Source organism: Vipera berus (assembly GCF_964194415.1).
Source record: "Vipera berus genome assembly, chromosome: W".
Lineage (NCBI taxonomy): Eukaryota > Metazoa > Chordata > Lepidosauria > Squamata > Viperidae > Vipera > Vipera berus.
Window position 1 is genome coordinate 52,988,929 of NC_138210.1, and position 26,314 is coordinate 53,015,242.

The following is a 26,314-nucleotide window of genomic DNA, read 5'->3' on the forward strand; positions in this document are numbered from 1 at the left end:
ACATTTCCAGATTGTTTCTTGAAGTCAGCACCTGCCACCAGATGGCATGGCTGCCAAGTTGGAACAGAAGCCAAAGAATTTATTCTTTCCGACCTTGGATACCAGGGCAACCGCTGATCTTCCCAGACCATTCTGCTTGCAAAGAGGTAAGAGCTATTTCAGGTGATTCCAGAATCGGATCGAGGGTTTCTCATATCCAGCCTGACCCAACGGAGTCTGTTGTGAAAAGAGCTTCTCGAGGTCAAAGCACCATCGCGAATCTTGGCATCGGCGCCTCTTTTCATTGGCTGGGATCCAGCCCATATACTGCCCTCTGATTGGCCGGGAGAGATTCACGCTCCAGCTCCCAAAGAAAACGGCGCAAGCGCACCAGTTGGCGATGCAGAGTGTCATCTAGCACAGGCTCTGACAGATGCAAGCGGAAGCCATCACACGGAAGAATAAGGGGTGGGTGGTCGGTGAAACTCTCGAATATATCGCCTGGGGAAATAAAGATTATGAAAAAAGAGCAGTTGATGGTTGTCTATTTAGCATACGGTGATGCTACATTAGCCAGGAGAATAGTGCAGAATAGTAGTTTGGCTGCCTAAGACTGCTAGCCCTGTTTGGTTCATGCTTGGGCACTTTGCAAAATGTGCCTGAGTGGGGGTGAGCTATTGTGCATGAGAAGAAAGACCAGCAGCTTTCCTGGAGCATCATCCAGAGCTGTCTCCACCAAAGCCAGCTTGCAAAGCGGTATCACAACCGGGAAGGTTTAGCACCAGCAGGGTCTTTTTACCATCTGCACAAAGAGCCAGCTCATCTTCCCACCAAGTGGTACCTCTTTATCTACTCACACGTAACATGCTTTTGACTGGCTAGGCGGGCAGAAGGTGAGGCTGGTGACAGGAGCTCACCTGCCACACAGCCCGAGGACTCGAACCGCTGGAGCAAAGATTTATTTCCAGCATCATTAAGCCACTGGACCGCCACACCTCAGGTGGATGGTCAGGTTTCCCTAGAGGAGAACCATTAAATCGTGACTATTATCCCACTCTTTAGCCCCAAAGTACCCCAAAGGATCTTTCAAATATTATTAGCAGGAGAATCTGTACACCCGACTCGATTTTTGCACCCTCGACCCCAGTTGTACACGTAAGGCATAGGAGATAAGAAAGGAAGAGGAAAAACATTGAATCCGACACCAGCGTCACACCAGGTTTTGTCCTGATCTGCTGTACCAAAACCAACCGAAGCACCACGGCTGAACTGGGGCTGACCAGAGGGTTGATTTCGCCTTGAAGGCAATGGAATTATCCAGTTTTTTTTCTTCATATTTTTCATGTCTCTGTCCTGGGTTGCTTTTAATATCCACATCCCAGTTTATGTAATTTTTTTTTGGTGGGGTGGTGGTGGTGGTGGTGGTGGTGGTGAAAGAATGCCAGAGGAAGAGAAAGGAGAGATCCAGATTAGAACTGAATGAAAAGCGATGTATGGATGCAGAAGCAAAGCTTCCCCTGATGAATTGCTAGCTGGCACGGGCTACCCAGTCATCCTGGGTCAGATTGAATCCGAGCCAGCATAACATTTGTTAGCCCCATTGCCACTTCCTGTCCTGTTCCTAGTCATTGATGAATAGTGCTATCCTCGTTAGGGAGTGTGCTTCTCATAGGAAAAGGTTTTTTCCCCCTCCCCCCTCCAGGTTTGCTGATGGCTTCTTTCAACTGGCAGACAAAAAATCTACCATTGAAGAAGAGCGTGGGCCACCCTAGCTTGGTTGGTTTACCTCTTTCCTAACACCCTAGCTGAGCATCTCCAAGATAAATAATGTGACGCATGGAAATGTTACTCTTGGAATTTTAATTTGTTTTATATTTGCAATTGTTTTTATATTTATATAAAAACCATATATATATGCAGAGGCCTAGAGGTGAAGATGCTCACCTCTCACTTGGAAGGTTGAAAGTTCAATCCTAGGCAGTAACAGATGTTTCTCCATCGGGGTGTAAAGAGAAAATGCCTGTTGAGAACGCCGCATAGGCGTCAGGAAGGGCATCCGGCCAGTAAACACTCAGCTCCATTCAGTCACCCCGACTCCACCCTGAATCAAGGGGATTACAGGGTCGCAAAAATTGTTTTTATAGTTATATTTTTACTGCGTTGTAAGCCGTCCAGTTGCTTTGGATAGTGAGATGGGAGGCATATAAATTTAATAATAAATTAAGATATACAGTGGGGCAGAAATAGTCCTGGAGAGAAGGGAGGCAGGCCAGGCCTTGTTAGTATAACTAGCTAGGTTTTACAAAGGCGATCTGAAATTACCACATTGCTGAGCAAACAGGTTTCCTCCTTCAGCTACAAGGGGCTGGGAAACGCTTAAAAGAGACAAATATTTGAAAGCTCAGGTTCTCTCCATATTTTCCGGTTACAGCAGGAAAATAATGGGGGTGTCACATCTGAACGAAAAGATACATTTCAGTGTGCTGTTCGAGATGAATAATGAAAAACAGACTGTCTTCTTCCCAAGATAAAATGCTGAAGCTCCACTCTGCTCTCTTCTGCCTTGGTAGAAGCTTGTAGAAAAGATGATGATGATGATGATGATGATGATGTCAAAAGCAGGGAAAGAGAGATGTGGCAGGATTGAAAGGAGCTCAGAAAATAAAGCACTAATGAAGAAGGTAAAGGCTGGGAGAGGAATCAGTTTTTGTGCCCCCACCTCCCAGCACTCCCAAAGCACACCTTTGATCCTATTTAGAATAGGCCACCTCTAAGAGAATGGATGACAGATTTTATAGACTTTGAAGCTGTGGGGAGGTAGAGCAGGGGCTTAAGGAAGAAAATATGATTTTTATATTGCCCACCTAAATGGTGATTTCAGCTGCTTTACTTATGGGCTGGGGGTAAGAATAAGGAAATGGCAGGGCTTTTTTTCTCATAGAACGCTCAGAACGGCATTCTGGCACCTTTTTTTGCAAAAAAAAAAAAAGCTTTTCAACAAGCTGTGCTACTCCCTCTATTGGCTTTCGAAAGCCAATAGGAATTGCTGCTGAGCGCGCCAAAAGACCCGGCTGGCAAATGTTGCAGAGGCAAGTTGTCTGCAGTGAAGGCAAGTTGGCAGGAACTTTGCACCCCTCCCTGCTGCCCAACTACACCATCTCAACTAGGTAAGTAAGAGAGGACAAGGAGTGGGAGGTGGGTTCTGCAGAGTCCATGTGCACTCTTTCCTTGTGCTCACCCATGTCAGCCAGGCTGGTGGCCTACCTGGTGCTGGACCTGCGCCACCGTTGCCTTGCCCTGCGCGCCTTTGTGACCGCCCTGCAGCGCCTGGCCCGCACCACCTCCGCTGCCTGCACCACGCAGCCCCGCCGTGTTGAGCGGGCCCCGCTGGTCCCACAGCACCAGCTGCACCAGCTCCAGCCCCAGGGGGCAGCCCGCCACCAACACCCTTCATGCCCGTGACCGCAGCAGCGCCGCCACCCCCGCCTCCTGTGCCCGCCAAGATGAGAGTTCTGGCACCTCTTTTTTAAAGAAAAAAAGCACTGGGAAATGCCATGAGATCAGGGGGGAAAATTGATCTCATTGGGGTGTGATCTTGTCCCAGTTAAGAACATATGGTGATAAAGGCCAGAGAAACCTCTGTTAAGTTTCCAAAAATTGGCAAACAACTTATAAAATGCTGACGTACTTTGTGCCATCTCGTCTCGCTCCTCGTCAGGTGGGTTCCAGCATTCAGGAGACGCACGACCTGGTCCCAGTTGGTAGTTTCTGAGCACATGTTGGAGCTGGGCTGGTGTTAGCGCCGGATAATCGTTTCTTAGGCGGGACCAGGATGCCTGTGTATCGACAGAACACAACGTATTTTAAAAAATTGCAATGGCCCTTATGGCAGTCTTCTAAATCTGACTTATTCTCAGTAGAATGTTTAGTTGTATCTAACACCCCTAATACAGCATTGTTTCAGAGGAAGAAGGCAGAATTATCCCCCACCCACCCACATACATTTTTTTAAAAAAATAGCTGGTCAATAGTTCAGTGTTATTGATTCACAGATTGAATTTGTTTATGAATAAAAACAGCTGGGGAGGGGGAAGGCACATTTCCTTTAGCATTGATACTAAATATTGTAGGAGCACTATTTTTTTAAAACACAGATGTTGATCAAAAAGGTTGTAACCAACTGAAGTTACTGATTACATGACATTAAAAACCAAAGTGATCGATTTATTTGGTCTCCTAGTGTAAGCTCTACACACAGAGGGACAGTGTTACTAAAGAATGGGTTCAGAAAAATAAGTGACACCTATTTTATTATTTACTATTTATTAATCAGGACACCCTGTTCCTGCTAGACTCAGGGAGAGAACAAACCCACACACATCTGGAGTTGTTACTATGACAGTTTTTTTGGATTTGCCTTCAATATGTGGATGTACTGTACGTATTGAAGAAAATGAAGATTCTCAGGATGGACTTGGGTAGAACTGCAGAAAAACACTGCTGTGTTGGTTGAGTCCTTGGCTGCTGTATTTGCATATAAAGTAGGGCAAAAAACACTTGTAATTTAATATGCTCTGGCATATTTTCTTTAGAGGCATCAGATCTTACATAAAAGACTATCACGACCTGATAGTAAGTAGTCCTACAGATGGTTCTTGACTTATGACCCCAGTTTGGTCATAGGTCTTCTGGTGCTAAGTAGGATGACTGTTAAGTGAGTTAGATCCAATTTTACGACCTCTTTTGCCGCAGTTGTTAAATGAATCATATAGTTGTTAAGCAAATCTGGCTTCCCACACTGAATTTGCTGGTCAGAAGCAGGCTTGGAAAGACAAATGTCCATCACATGACCCTGGAATGCTTCAACTGTCATAAATACATGCCAGTTGCCAAGCACCCAAATATTAATCATGGGGGGCGGGGGGAATGCTGTGAAGGTCGTAAGTGTGAGGATCAGTTGTAAATCGCTTTTTTCAGCACCCGTGGTGACTTTGAATGGTCACTAAATGGTGATCAGCCGGGAAACACCGGTAGTGATCTGGCCCCACATCAGAGCTGGCCCTGAATGTGAACAAAGAAAGATGATATTCCTTCAAGCCCATTTGGGGAGAAGAGGGGTGTGTGAACCAGCTCCTTCACCTGAAGCAAGCTGCTTTTGGGCACGCACAACAGGTTGGCGGTGTTGCTGAGCTTGCGGAAGAATTCTGTGGCGATGTCGCCCAGGCCAACTCCTTGCAGCCAGTCCAGGACGAGGTCCAGGTTGGTTCGGATCTGCACCGCCTTGGCCCACTGGAAGAGAGACTGGGAGCCACCTGGAAATGGGTGGGAGGTGGGAGGCAAGGAGGAAGAGGTGGTAAGCCTGGCTGACACCCACACCCCACCCACCCCACACCCCACCCCCGGCTTTCCTGCCAAGTAGCTTAGCCCCAGCATACCCCACCCCCACCACGTCTGGAGGAGGGAGCCGCCCCTGGAAGCCAGGCTTGTTTCCTGCTGCGTCCGAGGGCAGCCCTGAACTTTGGGACAGGCAGGAAATAGCCGGCTTCCACCAGAGACCAGAAGAAAAAATAGGAGGAAACAGCAGCTGCTGGGGTGGTGGAGGGGGAGCTGGGTAGCAAGGAGAAGCGGAATGGGATCATTTCTTTTCACTGCTCAGGAGCAAAAAAAAAAAAAAAAAAAACAGAACTGGAAGAGTTCTGGCTTTCTCACATCTCCCTGAAGACAGAAAGGGCTTCTTGTTTCATTTCAAGCAAAAAATCCTTCACGGCCTAAAATATTCACTCAAAATCCAAATTTTCTCTCTCTCTCTCTCTCTCTCTCTCTCTCTCTCTCTCTTTCTTTCTTCCCTCTCCTCTCCTCTAGCAATTTTTTTTTATTTAAAAAGTTTTACAGTACATTTTAACTTTAATCCCCCCTCCCCCACCCCTATCTGACCCTCCCTATCCCTCTCCCCCATTCCCTCCTCCCCCCCACTTCCCAGAGCTAAATACAGGGTATAAAAAAGAAAAACAAACATAAGCATCCATATGCTATCACAATAAACTATTAATTCTATCACCCTCTAGCTCATGTAAAATGATTACAAACAATATTACTATTACAGATAAGAAAAAAAAGAAAGAAAACAGAAAAGGAACTTTACTCAAATACTAAATAAAATTTCTTAATCCCAATCCTTATTCATATTAATTTCAAAAAAAAAAATTTTTTTCCATCTACTATTTACATTCTCCCACATTTCTCTAAATTCTAAACAAATTCTCAATTACGCGCCAAAAGCGCCTATCTCTATTAACCTTATTAATCTCCAACCAAACTGAACTATGATCAAAAATAGTTCTTGCATATATCACACCAAATGTCTCACAGTTCCAGATCATCCATCTATACGTCTAGGACACCATTCCAATCTCCAATGAAAATAAAATAAAAAATTTAAAAAATTTATAATCCAATTAAGTAACCTTTATATGTAGTAAGTTAAGAAAAATCAACTTGTTATTGATTAGGAGCTTGCATTCCAATCTTAAATTCAATAAATACTTTTAGTCCATAACCCTAATATACGTTTCTTGCAAACAAATAGCATCAGTCTTAAATTGTTTTAAATATTGAAAAACTTTCTTTCTCCTCTATGATGAATTTAATCCATTGACATTCTAAATTAGAGATTTAGTCACCAATCTTGACGCTCCAAAGCTTTTGGAGCACGTCTGAAATGACCCCTGTATCTTCTTTGGACCACGCCCTTCCCACAGCTTCACTATAAGTACGCTTTGGAGGTTCCATAACTTTCTGCTTATCTTGCTCTTGCTCTCATCTCGCTCGTCTTAGGGCGGCACGCGTCATCCTCTGCTCTCCAGCAGCAACCGATGAGGCTGTAACTTGATCCCCTCCAGCACCGTTCTCCTCTGTCTGTCTATCTGCAACATCTTGAGGCTTTCCCTCGCCATATCCCTTTGCAGCTTCCAGAAGTGGTAGGGGGGTTGCTTTTAACACATTGCTATAAAAATCACGTGCCTGGGCCACAGTAGCCAAACGATGTCTTTTACCTTCGTGCATCACCACCAGTCCAACTGGAATCTCCCATCTAAACTTGACATCACATTTCTTAAGTTCCTGTACAAGAAATGCAAAATCTTTCCTTCTCCTTAAAATCTTTGGAGGAATCTCTTTTAAAACCAAAACTTCTTGCTCAGCAACAACCAATTTAGTATCATAAGCAGCTTGAATGACTTCATCTCTAATTACTCTCTTTGTAAAATAGACCACCACATCTCTGGGTAACTTCCTCTGTCTTGCAATCCATGAATTTACACGAAAAATTTTATCCATACTTCCCTCAATTTCAGATGCTGGCTGGCCCAATACCGGTTCCAAAGCCTCAGAGATCAGCTGCTTTAAATCTTCTTTAGAATTCTCCTTTAAACCCCTAATTCTAATAGCATACTGCATCTGTTGGTACTGAACAAGGCTCAATTCTCCGTCCATTTTGTCCCTTATATTCTCATCCTCTAATACCTTTGCTTCTAATATAGAGTTCTTTTGACTGAGATCCTCCACTTTTTCACCCAGCTGTTGCACACATTCAGCTACACTTTCAATCATAGACAACATGTCTACCCTCATTGCTCTAAACTTCTCTTCCATCTTCTTCTCCAATTTCTCCTCCAGCTTTTTCAACTTTTCATCCATCATATCAGACATTAACCGTGAATGCTTTTCAAGGGCATCTTGTAATTCCTTAAGCGTCAGTGCCGGAGGAAATGCAGGAGGAAGCAAAGCTTGCAACGAGGTCTGTTGCACCGGGGAAGACCCCGCACTCCGAAGAGCTTTAGAAGTCTTGGCCGCCATCTTTCCCCACTTTCACTTATTGCACACTTTCACTTTAAAGCTATAAAATCCATTGAGCTAGAGAGTAAAGCTAAAAGTCCACATCACCTTGACCTCCTGTATCGCTCTGCCTGCATCTTGATACTCAAGAGTCTTTCCTTCTGGCAGGGGTGGTTGCTAACGCCTGGCTCTGCTCCAAAAATCACGGAGCAGAGACGCTGCGCAGCTCGGAGCAACCCAGGCTTCGGGGGGGCTCAATCCTTCAGCCGCCCAAACTCTCAGCTCAGGCAGCCACGGAGAGCTCAACCCCTACCTGGAGCCTCACCCCCTCCTCTTCTCCCGAGGAGGGGGCTTCAAATCCATCTAAACAGCTGATCGGCGCTGTTTACGATGGAAAAAACACAGCTGCGGAGCGGGCAGCCCGGAGACGGCTGTCTTCGGCGTCGCGTCGCCACCGGAAGTCCTCCTCTAGCAATTTTTTTTAAAAAAGCATCTCAAAAGCGATTATAAATTCCTGAAATCTTTGGACACGCTGTACTTAACAGTTCAGTTGAAGGCCTGCAGAACCATGCAGAACATGGTGAGACTGACGAATGCAAATGTGGGGCCTTGGGAGGCTTAGCGTGACCGGCAGACACAGCCCATCTGGTGAGTGGATAACGGTCCATTTCCTTCGCAGAACCCTCAAGCTCCTAATTCTTACAATTGTCTAGTTTCTTCCACTCTTCCTTGATTCCTTTCCTTCCAATGCACAAAAGCAACTTGGGCGTCCTCCTGGATTCACGGCTCAATTTTGAAGATCATATAGGAGCCGTGACCAGGGGGGCTTTTGCCCAGGTTCGCCTGGTGCGCCAGTTGCGACCCTATCTGGACCGAGATGCCCTACGCACAGTCACTCATGCGCTCGTGACCTCCCGTCTAGACTACTGCAACGCTCTCTACATGGGGCTGCCCTTGAGGACCACTTGGGGGCTTCAGCTGGTGCGGAATGCTGCTGCGCGAGTTGTGATGGGGGTTTCCCAATACTCCCATGTAACACCTCTACTCCGTGAGCTGCATTGGCTTCCGGTTGCCCTCTGGGTGAGATTCAAGGTGCTGGTGATGACCTATAAAGCCCTGAATGGCTTGGGTCCGGGATATCTGAGGGAACACCTGCTGCCAGCATCAAGCTCCCTTCGTCCAGTGCGCTCCCACAGGGAGGGTCTTCTCAGGGTGCCGCCGATAAAAGACTGTCGGCAGATAACACCCAGGGGAAGGGCCTTCTCTGTGGGTGCGCCTGCCCTCTGGAACCAGCTGCCCGTGGAGCTTAGGACTGCCCCCGACCTCCGCACATTTCGCTGGGACCTGAAGACCTGGCTCTTTGAGCTCTCCGGCCCAGGCTGAGAATTTTTAACTGGGTTTTTTTAATTTTATGGATAATTTAATCTTTTTTAATTTGTTTTTAACTTTTGTACTGGTTGTTTTAAATACCCTGTAAACCGCCCTGAGTCCTTCAGGAAAGGGCGGTATATAAATCTAATAAAATAACATAAATAAATAAATAAATAAAAGCCAGACGAACACTTTCCGCAAATTCCCTCTCCTAACCGAAAAACCCCCTCTTGTTTTGGTCATCCTTCCTCTTGCTCCATCATTTTCAGCCATCAAAAGTTTCCTGATATTTCCAGTTGTATCATCCTTTGCTACCCTGTAAGTCCTAAACTGTTCGCAAGCACAAAAAATGTGACCTCTTTCAGTGTTCAAAAATTGCCCTTTTTACACGAAGCCTTAGGATCGTTTTTGGCTTCTGTGCTCAACCTTGAAAGCTTTTCTATGAACAGACCAATTTTCTTCCTCTATCTTTGCAGCTTTCTCTGTCCCATGTAGAAAGTTAAATTACAATTTACTCGAGGTGGAGTCCTTCCCCTTAAAGGTAAAGCTTCCCCCGCGCATGCATGCTAGTCGTTTCCGACTCTAGGGGCCGGTGCTCATCTCCGTTTCAAAGCCGAAGAGCCAGCGCTTGTCCGAGGACGTCTCCGTGGTCATGTGGCCAGCATGACTAGATGCCAAAGGCGCACGGAACGCTGTTACCTTCCCACCGTAGTGTTCCCTATTTTTCTACTTGCATTTTTACGTGCTTTCGAACTGCTAGGTTGGCAGAAGCTGGGACGAGTAACAGGCACTCACTCTGTTACGCAGCACTCGGGATTCGACCCACCAAACTGCCGACCTTCTGATCAACAAGCTCAGCGTCCTAACCCACTGAGCCACCGCGTCCCCTTACGCAGTGCAAAAACCCAGGTTTTTTAAGGAGGAAAATGCAGACGGGTGCACCTGTTTGTCTTCAGATGCGAAGTACCGCGTAGCCCTATGTTATGGAAGTGAACCTATCTAGTTTTCTTCCACAAAATACCAAAGTGTTTTTTTTCCTGCTTATCCACCTTCAATTCTCTCAATTGGTGTCCCCTCACCCCCTTTCCCCCCCTCCCGGGAAAAGGTCTGCATATTGTTCCTGGCCCACCTCTTTCCATGATGGTGTTGAAGAGTGAAGCATTGGAGAAGAAGAAGAGGTATCCAAAGGTCTGCGAAACAAGGTCAGGGTGCAAGTCACAGTCACGGGTGAGTTCAAGTGTTGCCTGGTAGATGGCCAGGGTCCCTCGGATTCCCTCCGGCATGCTGCTCAGCTCAGGCACGTGCGTCAGGTCAGTGGTGGCTGTGAAGGGGTTACTGTCTAGCAAGACAGGAAGGGCTGAGTATAGAGTCTGCCGGATGAGGAAAGAATTAGACATGGAGACTACTAGAAAAAGGGAAGGGTGAGAAGGTCAGGCTTGATCCTTGCGGAGTGCTTGCTCACCTTGGTGAGGTAGTACACAGATTGCTGGAATGTGGACATGATGACTTCATCTAAGACAGCCATGGCTTCGTCACAGGTCTCCAGGTCACTGGAGAGCAATGCGTTGTGTGCAACTCCTGCAGTGGGTTTGAGAACATTGCATAATATTACAGAGAGGCAAGAGTTCTAACCAAGAGTTGTTCTGCAACGGAAAGTAGGAATGTATGGAACATTTTCAGATTGCACTGCAAGGTGTAACAGATTCTTTGGGAAAAGCTATGCGCATTCAAAGGGACGTGGTGGCTCAGTGGGTTAGGACACTGAGCTTGTCGATCAGATGGTCGGCAGTTTGGCGGGTCAAATCCCGAGTGCCGCGTAACAGAGTGAGTGCCTGTTACTCGTCCCAGCTTCTGCCAACCTAGCAGTTCGAAAGCACGTAAAAATGCAAGTAGAAAAATAGGGACCACTACGGTGGGAAGGTAACAGCGTTCTGTGCACCTTTGGCGTCTAGTCATGCCGGCCACATGACCACGGAGACGTCCTCAGACAAGCGCTGGCTCTTCGGCTTTGAAACGGAGATGAGCACCGGCCCCTAGAATTGGAAACGACTAGCACACATGTGCAGGGGAACCTTTACAAAGGTAAAGGTTTTTATGCGCATTCAGCTCATATCAAGCAGTATCAGTTTGGTAGAATGTCCTTAAAGGTCTGGGCTACGTATGCAGAAGCTATGATTCCCTTTGCCGAGTGCCTTTTCTAGAGAAAGCGGTAGTACTCAGCCCCCATTCTGTGACCTCGCAATTATCTTTGAGTCAATAATATTTGTCTTGGAGAAATCAGGAAGTCCTATTTCCTTGACCCCTCTGTTCTGGGATGAGTCTTTGAAAAAAACAGTTGGCCTGTCCTTCAATCTTTCCTTGCCTATTAGGAAAAAAAAGAAGATTCTTGGCTCACCTTCCAAATCCAGATCTTTCTCAATGTCTAGGACTCTTTTTTGCACTAAGTTGAGTAGCTCCATCGAATTAGCCATCCACAGCATGAGGGGGCGCAGGTCAGCTGCCACTTCCTCAATGCTGAGGTTTCCTGCTTCTCCTTTGTCTTGCTGGCTGCAAGGAACACCAGAGTGACAGAGATTAGCGTCAAGGGGTGGGGGAGGTTGAAGAAGTTCTCACCTGCCAGCGAGAGGCAGCTGATTTTTGGCTGGGATATTAAAACAACAACTGGACTGGATAGTTTGCATTCAAGCCATTCTACAGATTTTCAGAGTTCAGGCCAAGTTCAGCCTTTCTTGATGATTGTGAACTTTTCTTCCAGAGGACAGAGGTGTGTGGTTTCCACTTGTGCAGTTGCAATTTGCCTTTCACACTGTTCATATTGCTACCACACAATAAGGCCTTTTTGTTGCATTCTTTGAGAAGTTCTGGATATTTTTTTTATAGCTTATCCAGGCAGCACATATTCAGCACAGCCATTCTGCAATTGTTCCCCTGAAATTGTTTGTCACAAGAGTGATCTTAGATATGCTGTGAGTTTTATAGCTTCGTTCAGTAATATTGCGTATCAAAAAAGTTCCATTCTTCTCTAATTCCTGTAATTTCCCCCCTCCAGTGCTGGAGCAGATAGATATGCAATTTTGTTTCCTTAAGGGGGAAAACCACACACAGCTACTGATCTCTACAAAGCCTGTTGTCTCTTGGTATTTGTTATGTATGACCTGGAAATGCTGTTGATTTGAAAATGGCTTAAGTGAAGATTGTGTGAAAGTTGTCTAAGCTAAATGGGAGAAACTAATTTTTACAAGTAAGGGAGGAACTAAACAACAGAAGGATGGGAGGAAATAAATCAGGGGTATCTAACCTTGGCAACTTTAACAGATGCGAACTTCAACTCCCAGAATTCCTCAGCCAGCAGTTGAAGTCCACAGGTCTTAAAATGGTCAAGTTGGACACCCCTAAACTAAATTATTCACAAATGGGAAAAACGAATCCATACAAAGATGTCCTATTGACCTGGAAAACAATTTGTTGTTTATCTCAACATTTCCGCATTTACTGTTAACCCAACTTGTATTTTTTTAAAAACAAAGAAAAGTATTTATTTATTATTGACCTCCTCCAACTTAAGGTTCTCATAATCTCCAGTCAACGTGCCAAAATGTCAGTGCTGGCTGGGACCGGTAGAAGTTACCCCCAGCTATCTAGATGTCTGAAGATGGAGAAGGATAAATGGCATCCCAGCATCCCAGAAGGCTGAGCAAGCGAACTGAACTTGATTTGCTGAGCTTGCTCAAGTTTAGAAAGTCTGTCACTTCAAGAGAGGTAGAAAAATGTCTAGATCAGGAATTCTGGCAGTTAAAGTCCACAAGTCATTAAAAGAGCCAAGGTTTCCTACCCCTGGTCTGGATCAACCCATGGGCTAAATCAGCTTCTGTTATCCTGTATCCTCCGCAAAGCTAGGAATTCTGAGAGACATTATTTCAATAAATCTGGAGGGAAGGCTAACATTAGTGAACTGAAAGTGATTACTATGCTCTTGGGCCGTAGAAATATCTTCAGGCACAAACCTGTTGAGGTGTTTATGGTCATTATTTTGAAAGGAGAACATTCCCCAATAGCTTGGAGTGGTGCCCAAGCCACTTTGGCCGTCTAAAAGGAAGAGTCAGATCTTCCTAATATTCCACCAATAGACCTTGACCGGATGAGCAGATGAACCTTACTCTCCGGGAATGATAAAGCAGCACTTTTCACTGCTCTCAAGGGGTACAAAAAAGTTTAAGCTGCCAAGAACCCAAAGCTCAGCTCCCCAATAAAAGGAAATGACTAGAGACTTGTACCACCCAAATCACTGAAACATCTGTAGCTCAAAACGAATTACAGTACTGACTAAACCTAATATTATGACTTGCCTTGGAAAACGTAGTCTTCTAGAGATTATTAATTTACTTACTTTTCTGGTTGTCGATCTCTGATTTCTTTGATCTTGCCCTAGAAAGAACATGAAGAAAATGATTATTATTTAGAGAAGACCACATTCTTGGGTCTCAAAACCCTTTCCATACCTGATAGTCAGAAAGACTTCTACAGTTACTGGAGGATCGATGGGGGGGGGGGAGAAAGTATTTGTTACGCTTACTTCATTTAAAGAGCTCAAATATGGAGGTCAGATGTGGAGTTTTCCCCTATAGGTTCCACACCTGCATAATCCGACTCAGCTATGGATGTAAAGATTTTTATTTTTATTTTATTTATTTTTATTTTAATTCCATTTATATCCCGCCCTTCTCCGAAGACTCAGGGCGGCTTACAAGCTTAGCAGTAGCCTTCATTCTATGTATATGCCTGCTTATTTTACGTCCATATGATTCTGTTTCTCTTCTGATTATTTTTTAGAAAATAGTGGAAAGCAAGAAAGGAAGAAGAACATGGATTCGTTTTCACTTTTTGCGTGGAGCCAGAAGAGCAGCATCTTGCAGTTACTCATTAAAAACCAGTTTTCTTACAGTTCTCCTTTCTTGCATTTCCTTTTTTTTAGGAAACTAGTCATGCTGTCTCCCATTCCATGACAGAATGTCATATAGCCATATAACAATGGATATAACATGACACAGACTATGTGAATTTGAATTAATGAGATTCAGAATAGAGAAAAGGAAAAAAAGGGGGGGTGTACTTCTGAGGAGACTATTTGAAATGAGGGGTCCTTGGTCCTCTCTGAGCTTGGCTGTTTTCTTGCAGATGTTTTGTTACCAAATTAGGTAACGTCATCAGTGCTAGTAGGGAGTGGGATTTGCTCTGAGAGATAGCCCTCATGTTAGGACCATAATGATGGTTTAAACATGTTTTTTGCCATGGTTTTGAAGTGAATCACCACGGTCATGAAGCGAACCTGCAGTCATTAAAAGAATACTGCAGTCGTTAAGCGAACCAATGGGTCAGTATGGCTGCAAGAACCATAAATGACAATTTTTGGCAAAACCATTGTAAAATGTGGCCACAGGCTGGCGGGATGCGGCAAATGGCCGTAAATACAGCTGTGTTTCCAGGTGCCCAAAGACCGTGTGACCACAGAGATGACCCAACTGTCGTAACTTTGAATCAAGGTCATAAGTCCTCTTTTTCCTGGTTGGTCATAACTTCCAATGGTCCCTAAGTGACTGGTCATAAGTTGAGGACCGGCTGTAATTAAATAAATCTAAAGGATAGCTTTCTGAAATAAAGGACTGTCCTTTTTCATCAAGGATATAGAGCAGGGATCTTCAGACCTGGCCCTTTTATGACTTGTGGACTTCAACTCCCAGAATTCCTCAGCCAAGCTTGCCTGAGGAATTCTGGGAGTTGAAGTCCACTAGTCATAAAAGGGCCAAGTCTGAAGACCCCTGATATAGGGCATGATAGGACCCAAGCAAAGAAGTAGAAAATCCTTTACCCAAACAGCTTCCTTCACCAGCTGAGCGACCCTGGCTATCAACCTGGGCAGATGCCCTGGCTCCAGCTCCCGAGCAGCGTGCTCCAGGCAGAGCCCAAAGAGGAAGGCAGGTCCCAGCCTACAAGTGGTTGTTTCATGCAGCCGCACAATTTCAGCCAAAAGCGCCTCCTGTTCCTGGGGGCGGTAGCGGAGCTGAGGTTCTCGGCTCTTGAGATAGGCCCGGAATGCCTCCTGCCGCTCTTGCAGGGACCGACCACAGGCCTGGCAGGCCAAGGCCCCCACCAGCCCTGGAGACACCCAGGCTTTGGGCAGCCATGCCGGAGGAGCAGTGGCAGCTCGTGGATCTTTGTACATGAAGAGGAAGTACTGCCCCATGCCGAGCAAGTCTCCGGGAGCCAACTCCACCTGGCGATGGAGCGGGGCGCCATTGTGGGTGATAGAGGCTCCCCGGAAAGGCCGCACCATGGCTGAACTCCGGGGCTGGCTGGGATCGGCGGGGGGCACTGAGGATACCACACAGCAGTGCCGCGGCAAGATGTCGGGGGCATTCAGGAAGGTGTCCACAAAGCTCGACTGGTCTGGAGCTGGGCGACGTTCGGGGCGTCCAAAGATGTGGCGGCGACGTGTCATCACGTGGATGACAAACTCCTGCAGAGAGTGAGAAATGGAGCAGAGCCGCGTGAGAAACTGGGAAGGGTGCAGTGTAGGTGAGAAGAGGTCACCTCAGGGGGTGGGATTCAGCCGGTTCGCACTTTCGACAGATCCGGTAGCTAATTTTTGGTTGCCCAGGCCCAGAGTGGACTCCCGGAAGCGGCATCCACCCAGAGAACCGGTTGTTCACATATTTGAATCCCACCACCGGGTCAGCTGGTTTAGATGGGAAAGCTTAATGGAAAGGAAACGATTCCATTTAATTAACTCCCCGCAGGGCCAGATGGAAATGTAGAGTTTTCAAGCTTACATTTTCCCCCCCTCCTTACTGGCACGAAAGATCCCTTTCTGAAACCTGGGTGGTTTTTAACTTGGGTTTGCCAGCCTTTTTGCCCAAAAGAAGACACAAGGTTTTTGCCTGTGACAATGGGGTGCTTTAAAAGTGTACAAAGGCTCAGGGATCGGGGCATTTCAAGTTGAGCGCTAGCAACTGCACGCGATTGGTTGAATTTGCATGACCCCGGGGGGGGCGGGCTAGGCAGTTGTGCGCTGAGTAGTGTTTTGTGGTTCACCATGTTGTCTTAGTTGCAGGGGTAGGCAACCTCGGCTCTTTTATGACTCATGGACTTCAACTCCCAGAATTCCTGAGCCAGCTATGCTGGCTCAGGAATTCTGGGAGTTGAAGTCCATGAGTCATAAAAGAGCCGAGGTTGCCTACCCCTGTCTTAGTGTAATTTTTGACTCCCAAGATTTTTATTGTGCTAAGGGAGGAAATCCCACAGGTTTTCTCTCTTTGGGAAGGTAATTTTTGTTTTTTAAAAAAGATAATTTGACAATGGACTGTGCTTTTATGGTGTTAAAGTCAATTCTCTAAGGCTGACTTCCTCAATCTGCTTGACAAGAAGACTTCCCTGCTCAGGGCTTTTTTTCTCACTGAACGCTCAGAACGGAGTTCCGGCACCTTTTTTGGATGGAACCTTGTAGGGTAGGCAAGGCGGGTTGTATGACATGTGTGAGTTCTGGCACCTTTTTCTTTTACAAAAAAAGCACTGTCCCTGCTATTCAGCTATGGATTTGCTCTCCATTTCCAGTTAAACAATCTTGCCCCCCCTAAACCTGGGCTACGCAACATCTACACATGGCAACTCGAAACGATTAAATTCCGACTTTCTGGTTTCAGGGGAAGGAACGGGTAGACCAGGTGAAAGCCTGGTCAAACAGCTGCACTCAAGTGTTTGCGAGTGTATCTGTGCGTGTGAATTTTCTTGCCCCGTGGCATAGGACCAGGTGCTTCTCAGTCCCTTTAATGCTGTTTAGGCATAAATGCGGGTGTTAACAAAGGTGTCAGGTGCAGTTGCTGGGTAGGAATTTCTAGTTCTTCATTTCCCTAGCAGCCATTCTCTGGGTGAATTAGAATTAAAATCTCACAATCCCCAGTCAGCGTGTCCGAAAAGGATAAGAGGTGAATTTTGGCTTTGCCAGAAGTCACCCATTTGCTGAAAGCTGTCCTAGCTTTCTCTCTCTCTCTCTCTCTGGGGTGCTACCAGAAGCTGAACAAGTCTGTCAGCGGGAGGCAAATTTACCTGTTTTTCGTTGTAGCCCAGTAACTGCAGGAAATAGGGATGTTCGGTTGGGGGCTGGATAAGGCATTGGGTCAGCTGCTCAAGGCTGGCCACATCCGTGGCCTCCTCTTCGGAGGCCGAAGGAGCCGGGTTGCCCTCAGCCTCTTCGGCTGCTTTGAGCCGGGATTCCTCCGCTGGGCCCCCTTCTGCCGGTTGACCGACTGCCATGCTCAGCACTCCTTTGCGGTCTCTGCGGCGCTTTGTGCTGAGATTCATCTCGCTGATGCTGCGCCGGAGCGAGAGGTTGTCTGCTCTCTCCTTGGGGCCCACGTGGCCCCCCGAGGCAGCCCGGGAGCGGCGTGATTGTTGCCGGCGTGACTGAGAGTTAATACCTATGAGAAACAGAGAAAGGACTGAAACCCGGAGAGGTGCAGGAGTTTGAGGCTAAATCCTCCCCGATCAATTATGACAGGGGTAGGCTGTTATTGTTAGGCATATGGTGATAGCCTACATAGTTGGGTTGAAAATATCTAAACTATGATGTTGTGACTTTAAGATGTTAATTGGCCAATGGGTGTGTAAGTGTTCTCATGGCCATAAGAGGGAGCTAGGAACGTAGCTTCTTTCTCTCTGAATTCACTGCTCTCTCTACTATTACCGTTTTGCTGTACTGTTGGTTTACTACTGTGATAAACCTGAACTGTGTATTTGATCTCTGGACCGGTAAGAAGACTTTGTATTTGGAATACTCCTTGGACTGTTACTATTGTGTATGATCTGGACTGTTTTCTTTTTGACCGTGCATTTTTGTTTTTACACCTCCTCAAAAGTAAAGTACTTTTTGCTTTCACAACTCAGTGTACTCTTGTGGTTACTGTGTGACTCTTACTGCTCTCAGTACCCTTCCTTGTCTGTGCAAACTCTTGGTAGCACAAGGAGATCTCTGCACAGCAATTTCCTAACACTGGTTATGGGCCCAGGCCTGTACTGAGAGTTAGTACACACAGTATCCTAGCTGAGTTTGTGTTAGCTATCTGGTGTAACAATGGCACAATCCTCCCTGATCAATTATGACGGGGTAGGCTGTTATGTATCCAGGTGAAGAGAACACATACACACTTACATAACAGTCACCACCAGGGGGCGTTGAACTGTAACTGTTTGGGCTGGAACCAAGTTTTGGCGGGAAACAGAGGTTCAAACCGATTGGCCAGCTGCTCACCTGGCCAGGTATAAAAGGAGGGCAGGTAACCCCTATTCCCTAGTACAGTCACTTCCACTGAATAAAGATCTGCCATGCTGTACTCATCTCGGCGTCCTTCCTGCTCTCCAGAACCCACTACACAACATAGGCAACCTCGGCTCTTTTATGACTCATGGACTTCAACTCCCAGAATTCCTGAGCCAGCTGACTCAGGAATTCTGGGAGTGGAAGTCCATGAGTCATAAAAGAGCCAGGGTTGCCTACCCCTGAATTATGACAGTAAAATGGAGGTCAAAAATTCAGAAAAGCTGACTTAATTATTTGCCTTACTATTTTGGGGGGCTACCTGGGAATATGTAGGTAGGGTTAAGCCAAGCAAGGAAATGAATAAAAGGAACAGGTCACCGCGTTCAGCACCTGTTCCCTTTGCATCCGTACACAGGTAATCCTCGACTTAACATTTGCTTGGTGACTGTCAAAATTACAGCTGTGTTGAAAAAAAAAGTTATGACAGGTTGTCGCGGTTAAAACCGTCACAACACCTCCATGGTTGCATCAAAATACGGGTGCTTGGCGACCGCATGTATTTATGGTGGTTGGTTGCGAGGTCCTGGGGTCATGTGATCACCATTTGTGACCTTCACGGCCGGCTCCCAAAAAAACAAAGTCAGTTGGGAAGCTGGATTTGCCTCATGGCCGGCCGCACGATTCATTGACTTCACTTCACAATCCTGCCACACAAGTTTGTAAAATGGATATTCTCATCCCAATTGTAGCCTTGCGTTTTGAATGGGAGAACCTGTTCTCCATTCGAGGAGTTTCAAGGATACAGCTATTCTCCCACTATTATTATTTTTTTTTTGCGTCGATCGGTGTTTTTCAAATTGGGCAACTTTAAGATGTATGGACTTCAACTCCCAGAATTCCCCAGCTAGCATACTGACTGGGGAATTCTGGGAGTTGAAGTCCACACTTCTTAGCATTCCCCGAGGTTGAGAAACACTGGGATAGGTAAACAAAGCAACGGAAGAGAGCTTTGCTCCATTTGCCTTTGAGGAATGAGGAGAAAGAGAGAACACATTAGCCTTGGACTCTGAATTTTGGACAGAGAGCTACAATTTAGGCTTGTCTGCTGTGGCTATACAAGTAGTCCTCAACTTACAACCATTCATGTAGGGACCGTTCAAAGTTACAATGGTACTGAAAAAATGCGATTTATGACCAGTTTTCACATTTAACAACTGTTGCAGCATCCCGATGGTCACCTGATCAAAATCCAGGTGCTTGGCAACTGGCATGGATTTATTTATATTTTTAGAAAATTTATTTGCCGCCTGTCTTGTACCCAATGACTCTATCTTATACCCAGTTACACTATTCGGGGGAGGGGGGGTCACGTGATCACCACTTATGACCTTCCCAGCCAACGTCCAACAAGCAAAGTCAATAGGGGAAGTTAGCTTAATGACCGCGTGATTCGTTTAACATCTGTAGCGATTTATTTAACAACTGCGGCAAAACTTCACAAAACGGGGCACATCCAGTGGTGGGATTCAGCTGGTTCGCGCCACTTCGGCAGAACCGGTAGCTAATATTTTGTTGCCCAGGCCCAGAACGGACTTCCAGAAGCGGCATCCACACAGAGAACCGGTTGTTCACCTATTTGAATCCCACCACTGGGCACATCTCACTTTAACAGCTGCCTTGCTTAACGTCAGAAATTTGGGGTTGAGTTGTTGGTAGTAAGTTGAAGACTACCTGTGCGTTGAATTCAGAGCAGTTGTGCCGATGTTTCAGAAGAACGGAGACCACATGAATGAAAGCCAAAGGCCATTGAAGAACATTACATCCTCTGTGGCTGTAAATAACAGTTCTGGGAGTCTCTTTTAGCTTTGGGACAGACTAAAGAGCTAATAATAGCCAGCTAAATGGACCTGAGAAGGCCTTCAACAAGAGCACAATGGGACGGATACATCCCACCATCCCCTCCACCATCTGGGACTTTGAAATACACTAATTGAAGTTTTGCTTTCAGCATTCTTGGCTAATTAATGGCTGTTAAGAGGCGTGGATGTCCAACCGAGTACCAAATCTTTTGTGAAAACCTTCTCAGCTCAAGCCTGTCCCGCTAACATCCCATGCTCACGAATTCCACAAATTAATCATGCAGCTGGGCAGAGAAAGGCTTTCTCTTTAATTAGCCGTAAAAACAGTAGGGTTAATTTTAATTTATGGTTCTAGCTTTATATATTCTGTTTCGGTTTTAAATTTTGGTTGCTGGGGGGGAGGGGGGGTGGAGGGTGGAAAGTGGGATATAAATCAAGCATATAAATAAACTGCGCCTAAGGCCCAGAAGTGTGAATTCCTTCGAAAAACAAAAAGCAAAGGTCTGAAAAATTTGTACAGCTCATGAATCTGTGGAGTAGAAAAAAAAAAGAAGCTGACCAGCGTGGAAGAAGAGCACTCACCGTTTCCATCTTCATCCTCCCCCTCCACCATCCTTTCCACGTCACATCGGCGGCGGATCTCAAAGCGACGAGTGCAACCGGTTTTGGGCTTCCACACGTCTTGCAGCACCAGAGGCCGTTCAGCGTCACCAACTGCCCGGAGATATTGGGCCTGCCAGGAGCTATCCATGCCCTGAACGCTACCCACAACATCACACAACACGTAGGCGTCTTCAGCATTGGGTTGTGTCACCCCGTAGCGCTCCAGGGCCTCCCGCACCAGCTGGCGGGCAGTGGAGCGTGCAGTTGCCAGCACGCTCTTGTAGTTGGCACCCATGGAGATGTCTCCTCCGTAGATTTTCAGGACTCCTGGCACTTCTCCCTGAGACGGGGGCTTGACTCGTTCTTCGGGCAGAGGGTCAATGAGATCGGCTAGTTTCTTCTCACTGGCCCAGCGGCCTCCTCCCCCACCAGTGGGCCCTCCCACCCCACCTCGCTGGAAGAGCGTTGAAAGCCTCTTGTGTCGTGCAGCCTTGTTCTTGGCTGGGCGCATCTCCACAGGTTCACTGCCACGACTGGCAGTGTCCGAGGACGTAGACCTGGGGGGAGAACAGACAGGATCGGAAGGGGTAGATCCCAACCAATTCAGCTGGATTGAGAGTCAAAGGAGAAAGATTGGTTTGATAAATTCTGAAGTTATTGGGGGCCTTGGGAAAATTGACATCTTTGGAATGGAATGGAACGGAATGGAATGGAACAGAACAACAAAGTTGGAAGGGATCTTGTCTTCTAGTCCAGGGGTCTCCAACTCCTGGTCCATGGACCAGTACCAGATTGTGGCATGCCGGCAACTGGTCTGCACAAACAAGCAAAGCCCCATCTGTGGGATGCAGGCAGCACACAAAACCATGCACTTTCCGGTCCGTGGAAAAACCTCTCTCCACGGAACCGGTTCATGGTGCCCAAAAGGTTGGAGACCTCTGTTCTAGTCCAACCCTCTGCTCAGACAGGAAACCTTATACCATTTCAGACAAATGGCTGTCCAATCTCTTCTTAAAAACTTCCAGGTTTGCAGCATTCACAGCTTCTGGTGGCAGGTTGTTCCACTGGTTAATTGTTCTCACTGTTAGGAAATTTCTCTTTAGTTCTAGGTTGCTTTTCTCCTTGATTAGTTTCCATCCATGGCTTCTTGTCCTGTTTTACAACTGCCTAATGTGCAATTAGCCCAGGTTTGAATTTCAGAAGGGTGTGGCTGACTGATGAGAACAAATAAGTTTGAAATAGCTATATCAGTCTCCCTTTAATTCTTTGTTAGCAATCCAAAACATTTACACAAATAATGATTGTCGCAGTTGCGACTGCCGTCTGTGGATGGCCTGAGTTTGGGCTGATACAGGCAAAAAGATTTAGCCCGTATTTGGGCTGACAAGGTGTTCAAAATACTCAAGATATATCTCCCCTGTCTCTTCCTTCCCCGATGCAGCTGACAAAGTGAGAAAGAGCCTGTGGCCTAGAGGTTAAAACAACTGCCTAATGTGCAGGTTTGAATCTCAGAAGGGTGTGGCTGACTGATGAGAACAAATAAGTTTGAAATAGCTATATCAGTCTCTTTAATTCTTTGTTAGGCAATATATATTGCCTCTTGTCCAAATAGGCTGATACAGAGTACCGAGCCAAAACATGCCTCTCACTTGAGATAGTCATCTCAACATGTCGTTTTCACCAGGTGCCACATTTTTAAACTTTTAGGATTCCAGGATCATGACAGAAAGTGCTGTTTTTGTACCAATTATTTCAGGTTGTTGTCATTTTAGAGCAGCATTTCTCAACCTCTGGCATCTGTTAAGATGTGCAAACTTCAACTCCCAGAATGAGAAACATTGATCTGTAGGAAATTTCTCCATAAAGCCAAATCTGTGTGATGGCAGTTCCAGGGACTGATAAGCAGGAAAAAGATGGCATCAACCAACAGCTGGAACAGCCCTATTGGTATAGCTGATTACCAATAATTTGGTTAAACTATTTCCCCCATTTAAGAAAAATTGTGAGGAAATTGGGTTAAGTTCTAATTACAAGCAAGATGCCCCAAACAGGCAAGCCTGGACAGGGGTAAGGGTGGGATATAACTGAAAGGAGATGTGGAGATGAGAAGTTACCTTGCAATAATACGTTTTTTATTTGCCTTGTATTACTTTGCCAAATCACGGGGAAATATAATTTCTACCCATCTGTTCAGCTGTCATCCTAGATCCCTGAATAAGGGGCTCGCTTTGATCCTTGGGATTTGCTTTGTCTGTTCAATGTTGCATGTCTTCCTGGATAAATTAACTCTTTTGAACATGCATTTATTCTAGTACTTGATTCTGTTCCAAATCAGTGGCTCAATGTCCATAATGGTTCTCTAATTCTTCTGGACCGAACGGAAGAGGAAATGCAGATGAGGGTGAGGTGAAGATCAATAAGATATAGTATATTATTCGACATACTGATAGCATGGAATGCACAGTAATCATTGCCAGTTGATGCTGGGGAACATAATTATGCAAAGAGATGTGATAAAATGGGTTTACTGTGATGTATACCCATATACATATACAAGTTATTGGCCAAAGGTTTTTTTCCCTTGTTCTAAAAGTTCCAAGAATTGGTTTCTCAGAACTAATCTTGGGCTGTAATAGATGGAGTCCTCAATTTATAACCATTTGTTTAGTGACCACTCAAAATTATGACACTAAAAAAAGGGACTTATGATTGTTGTAGCGTCCCTGTGATCACGTGATCAAACTTAGGTGCTTGGCAACTGGCATGTATTTATGACAATTTCAGCATTCTGGGGTCACATGATTTTCACCATTTGCGACCTTCCCAGCTGGCTTCACAAGCGAAGCCAACGTAGAAAGCCAAATTCATTTTAGTGACTGTGTGATTTGCCTAATGACAGCAGCAAAAAAAGGTCGTAAAACCAGGCAGGACTCACTTAATGACCACTCACTTAGCAATGGAAGTTCTGGTTCCAATTGTGGTGAGTGGTTGAGGACGACCTGTGCAGTTTTTGACTGAGCTGATGCAATGTCTTAAAGAAGACAAGCACTGAAACTCCTATGCACTGCTGTGAATCGGAGGTCAGTTCAGATGACCTGACAGGATCCCTTCTAGGGTAGTAATTCTCGAATTTGACTGCAGCTCTTTTTACAGTCACAGTTGGAGCCAGTCTTACTTCTGGAAATAAAATCTTTTGCCAGCATAATGGCGTATTGCACTGGCTCCTAGCACTATCCCACATATTTGGCATCGGATGAGTTAGGGTTAGGGTTAGGGATACTTCGAGGTGCTGACGGGCTGATGAACAATCAATAGCACTTCTATCCCATCCTCCTTCTAAGAAACAACCCACTCCCAGGTTTCAGTGTTAATCGGGTTTAATCATAATCATCATAGTAGTAAAGTTGGAAGGGACCTTGGAGATCATCTAGTCCAACCCCCTACTCATGCAGGAAACCCTATACCATTTCAGACAAATGGCTGTCCAGTCTCTTCTTAAAAACTTCCAGTGTTGGAGCATTCACAGCTTCTGGAGGCAGGTTGTTCCACTGGTTAATTGTTCTAACTGTCAGGAAGTTTCTCCTTAGTTCTAAGTTGCTTCTCTCCTTGACTAGTTTCCATCCATTGCTTCTTGTCCTGCTTTCAGGCGCTTTGGAGAATAGCTTGACTGCCTCTTCTTTGTGGCAGCCCCTGAGATATTGGAACACTGCTATCATGTCACCCCTAGTCCTTCTTTTCATTAAAATAGACATACCCAATTCCAGAAACTGTTCCTTATATGTTTTAGCCTCCAGACCTCTGATCATCTTTGTTGCTCTTCTCTGCACTCTTTCTAGAGTCTCAACATCTTTTTTACATCGTGGTGACCAAAACTGGATGCAGTATTCCAAGTGTGGCCTTACCAAGGTGTTATAAAGTGGTATTAACACTTCATGTGATTTTGATTCTACCTCTCTGCTAATGCAGCCTAGAACTGTGTTGGCTTTTTTGGCACTTGCAGTCCACTTCTGGCTCATATTTGTGACCTTTCCAGAGAGGTTCCAACAAACTCAATATTGCTTAAAAACCACAGTGATTCACTTAACGACCGTCCATTGTTTCTTGTCCTGCCTTCAGGTGCTTTGGAGAGTAGGTTGACCCCCTCTTCTTTGTGGCAGCCCCTGAGATATTGGAACACCGCTATCATGTCACCCCTAAGTCCTTCTCTTCATTAAACTAGACATACCCAATTCCAGCAACCGTTCCTTATATGTTTTAGCCTCCAGACCTCTCTAATCAAGCCTGGTATTGTCCTATGAACACATCTGTCCAGAGGAGAGGGCATTGCTATGAATTGTAGATATCAAGACAGCTTAAGGGGGAAGCTCGGCAATAGTTCTCTTTGAATACCTACTTGACAGACCCCACGCTTGGCCACCTACGTCCCAACTTTGCAAAATGCTTCTTTGGCGAGTTGATCCACAGCCCAACAGGAAAGTGAAGTTTCCCAAAGCGGGGGCTCCCGTCTTTTCGCTCATCTGAGAACATGATCACAAGGACTTGGAACTACTGAAAGACACAAGGAGGGGAAGAGGAAGGGGGGGGAGGAGAAACAGAGACAGAGAAATGCAATCTGTAAGACCAGTTCTTGGTGTCTGTGGCTGGTTGATGTCCTTCGACCTAAACGGAGCAGCTTCTGTAATATTTGGACACAGCTTCCCCAGCTGTCCTCACCCCTTGCATTTATAGTTTCTTATTTTCTTTATATTTACATCTTGGCGTCCTGAATGCGACTTGATACAAAGCAGAGCTGTTGGATATTTAAGAGCATTGGTCATATATAGCACAATATTAAGTGTTTTAATTTCTCTCTTAAAATAGTATGGTGAGATTTTTTTGTGTGTGTGTGCTTTAATATAGAAAGGCCACGAACAAGGGAAGATTCGTGGTAGGGTAGATGTGTGGATATTATCTGTGTACCACAGTGACTAAAAAAAAAGGGAAGAGATACTATTATGGCATAGCCAGCCAGACATAAAATCTTGAATTTCACAGAGTTAAAGCTGATCTGGCTACGCGACAAGTCCCAACTTCTCAGCTGGATTCCAGTTGGAGTAGCAAGGTTGGTGAGTCGGTAATCTCTCTATTAGGGTAGTTGATCTGGGCTGCAAAACTCCAGGTAATCACTATTTGACAGCAAAGAGTGACAAACACTCTTGACTTTTTGCTGCCACCTAATGTTTGCCCGTGGGGACGCGGTAGCTCAGTGGGTTAGGATGCTGAGCTTGTTGATCAAATGGTCGGCAGTTTGGCGGGTCGAATCCCGAGTGCCGCGTAACAGAGCGAGCGCCTAGCAGTTTGAAAGCACGTAAAAAATGCA

At 45.8% G+C, this 26,314-nt stretch overlaps 1 protein-coding gene across 1 annotated transcript; it reads right to left on the bottom strand.

Annotated features, from left to right (window-relative positions):
* On the bottom strand, nt 1-25,482 carry LOC308675956 (ras-interacting protein 1-like; the record flags this gene model as incomplete). Its single annotated transcript, XM_081341637.1, has 11 exons — nt 1-480; nt 3,668-3,815; nt 5,119-5,291; nt 10,313-10,553; nt 10,646-10,761; nt 11,579-11,730; nt 13,571-13,608; nt 15,050-15,697; nt 17,284-17,654; nt 20,935-21,512; nt 25,349-25,482. The coding sequence occupies 11 exons, from the start codon at nt 25,480-25,482 to the stop codon at nt 281-283; spliced, it is 2,799 nt and encodes a 932-aa protein (XP_081197763.1). The 3' UTR covers nt 1-280.
* Nucleotides 25,483-26,314: the final 832 nt, after the last annotated feature.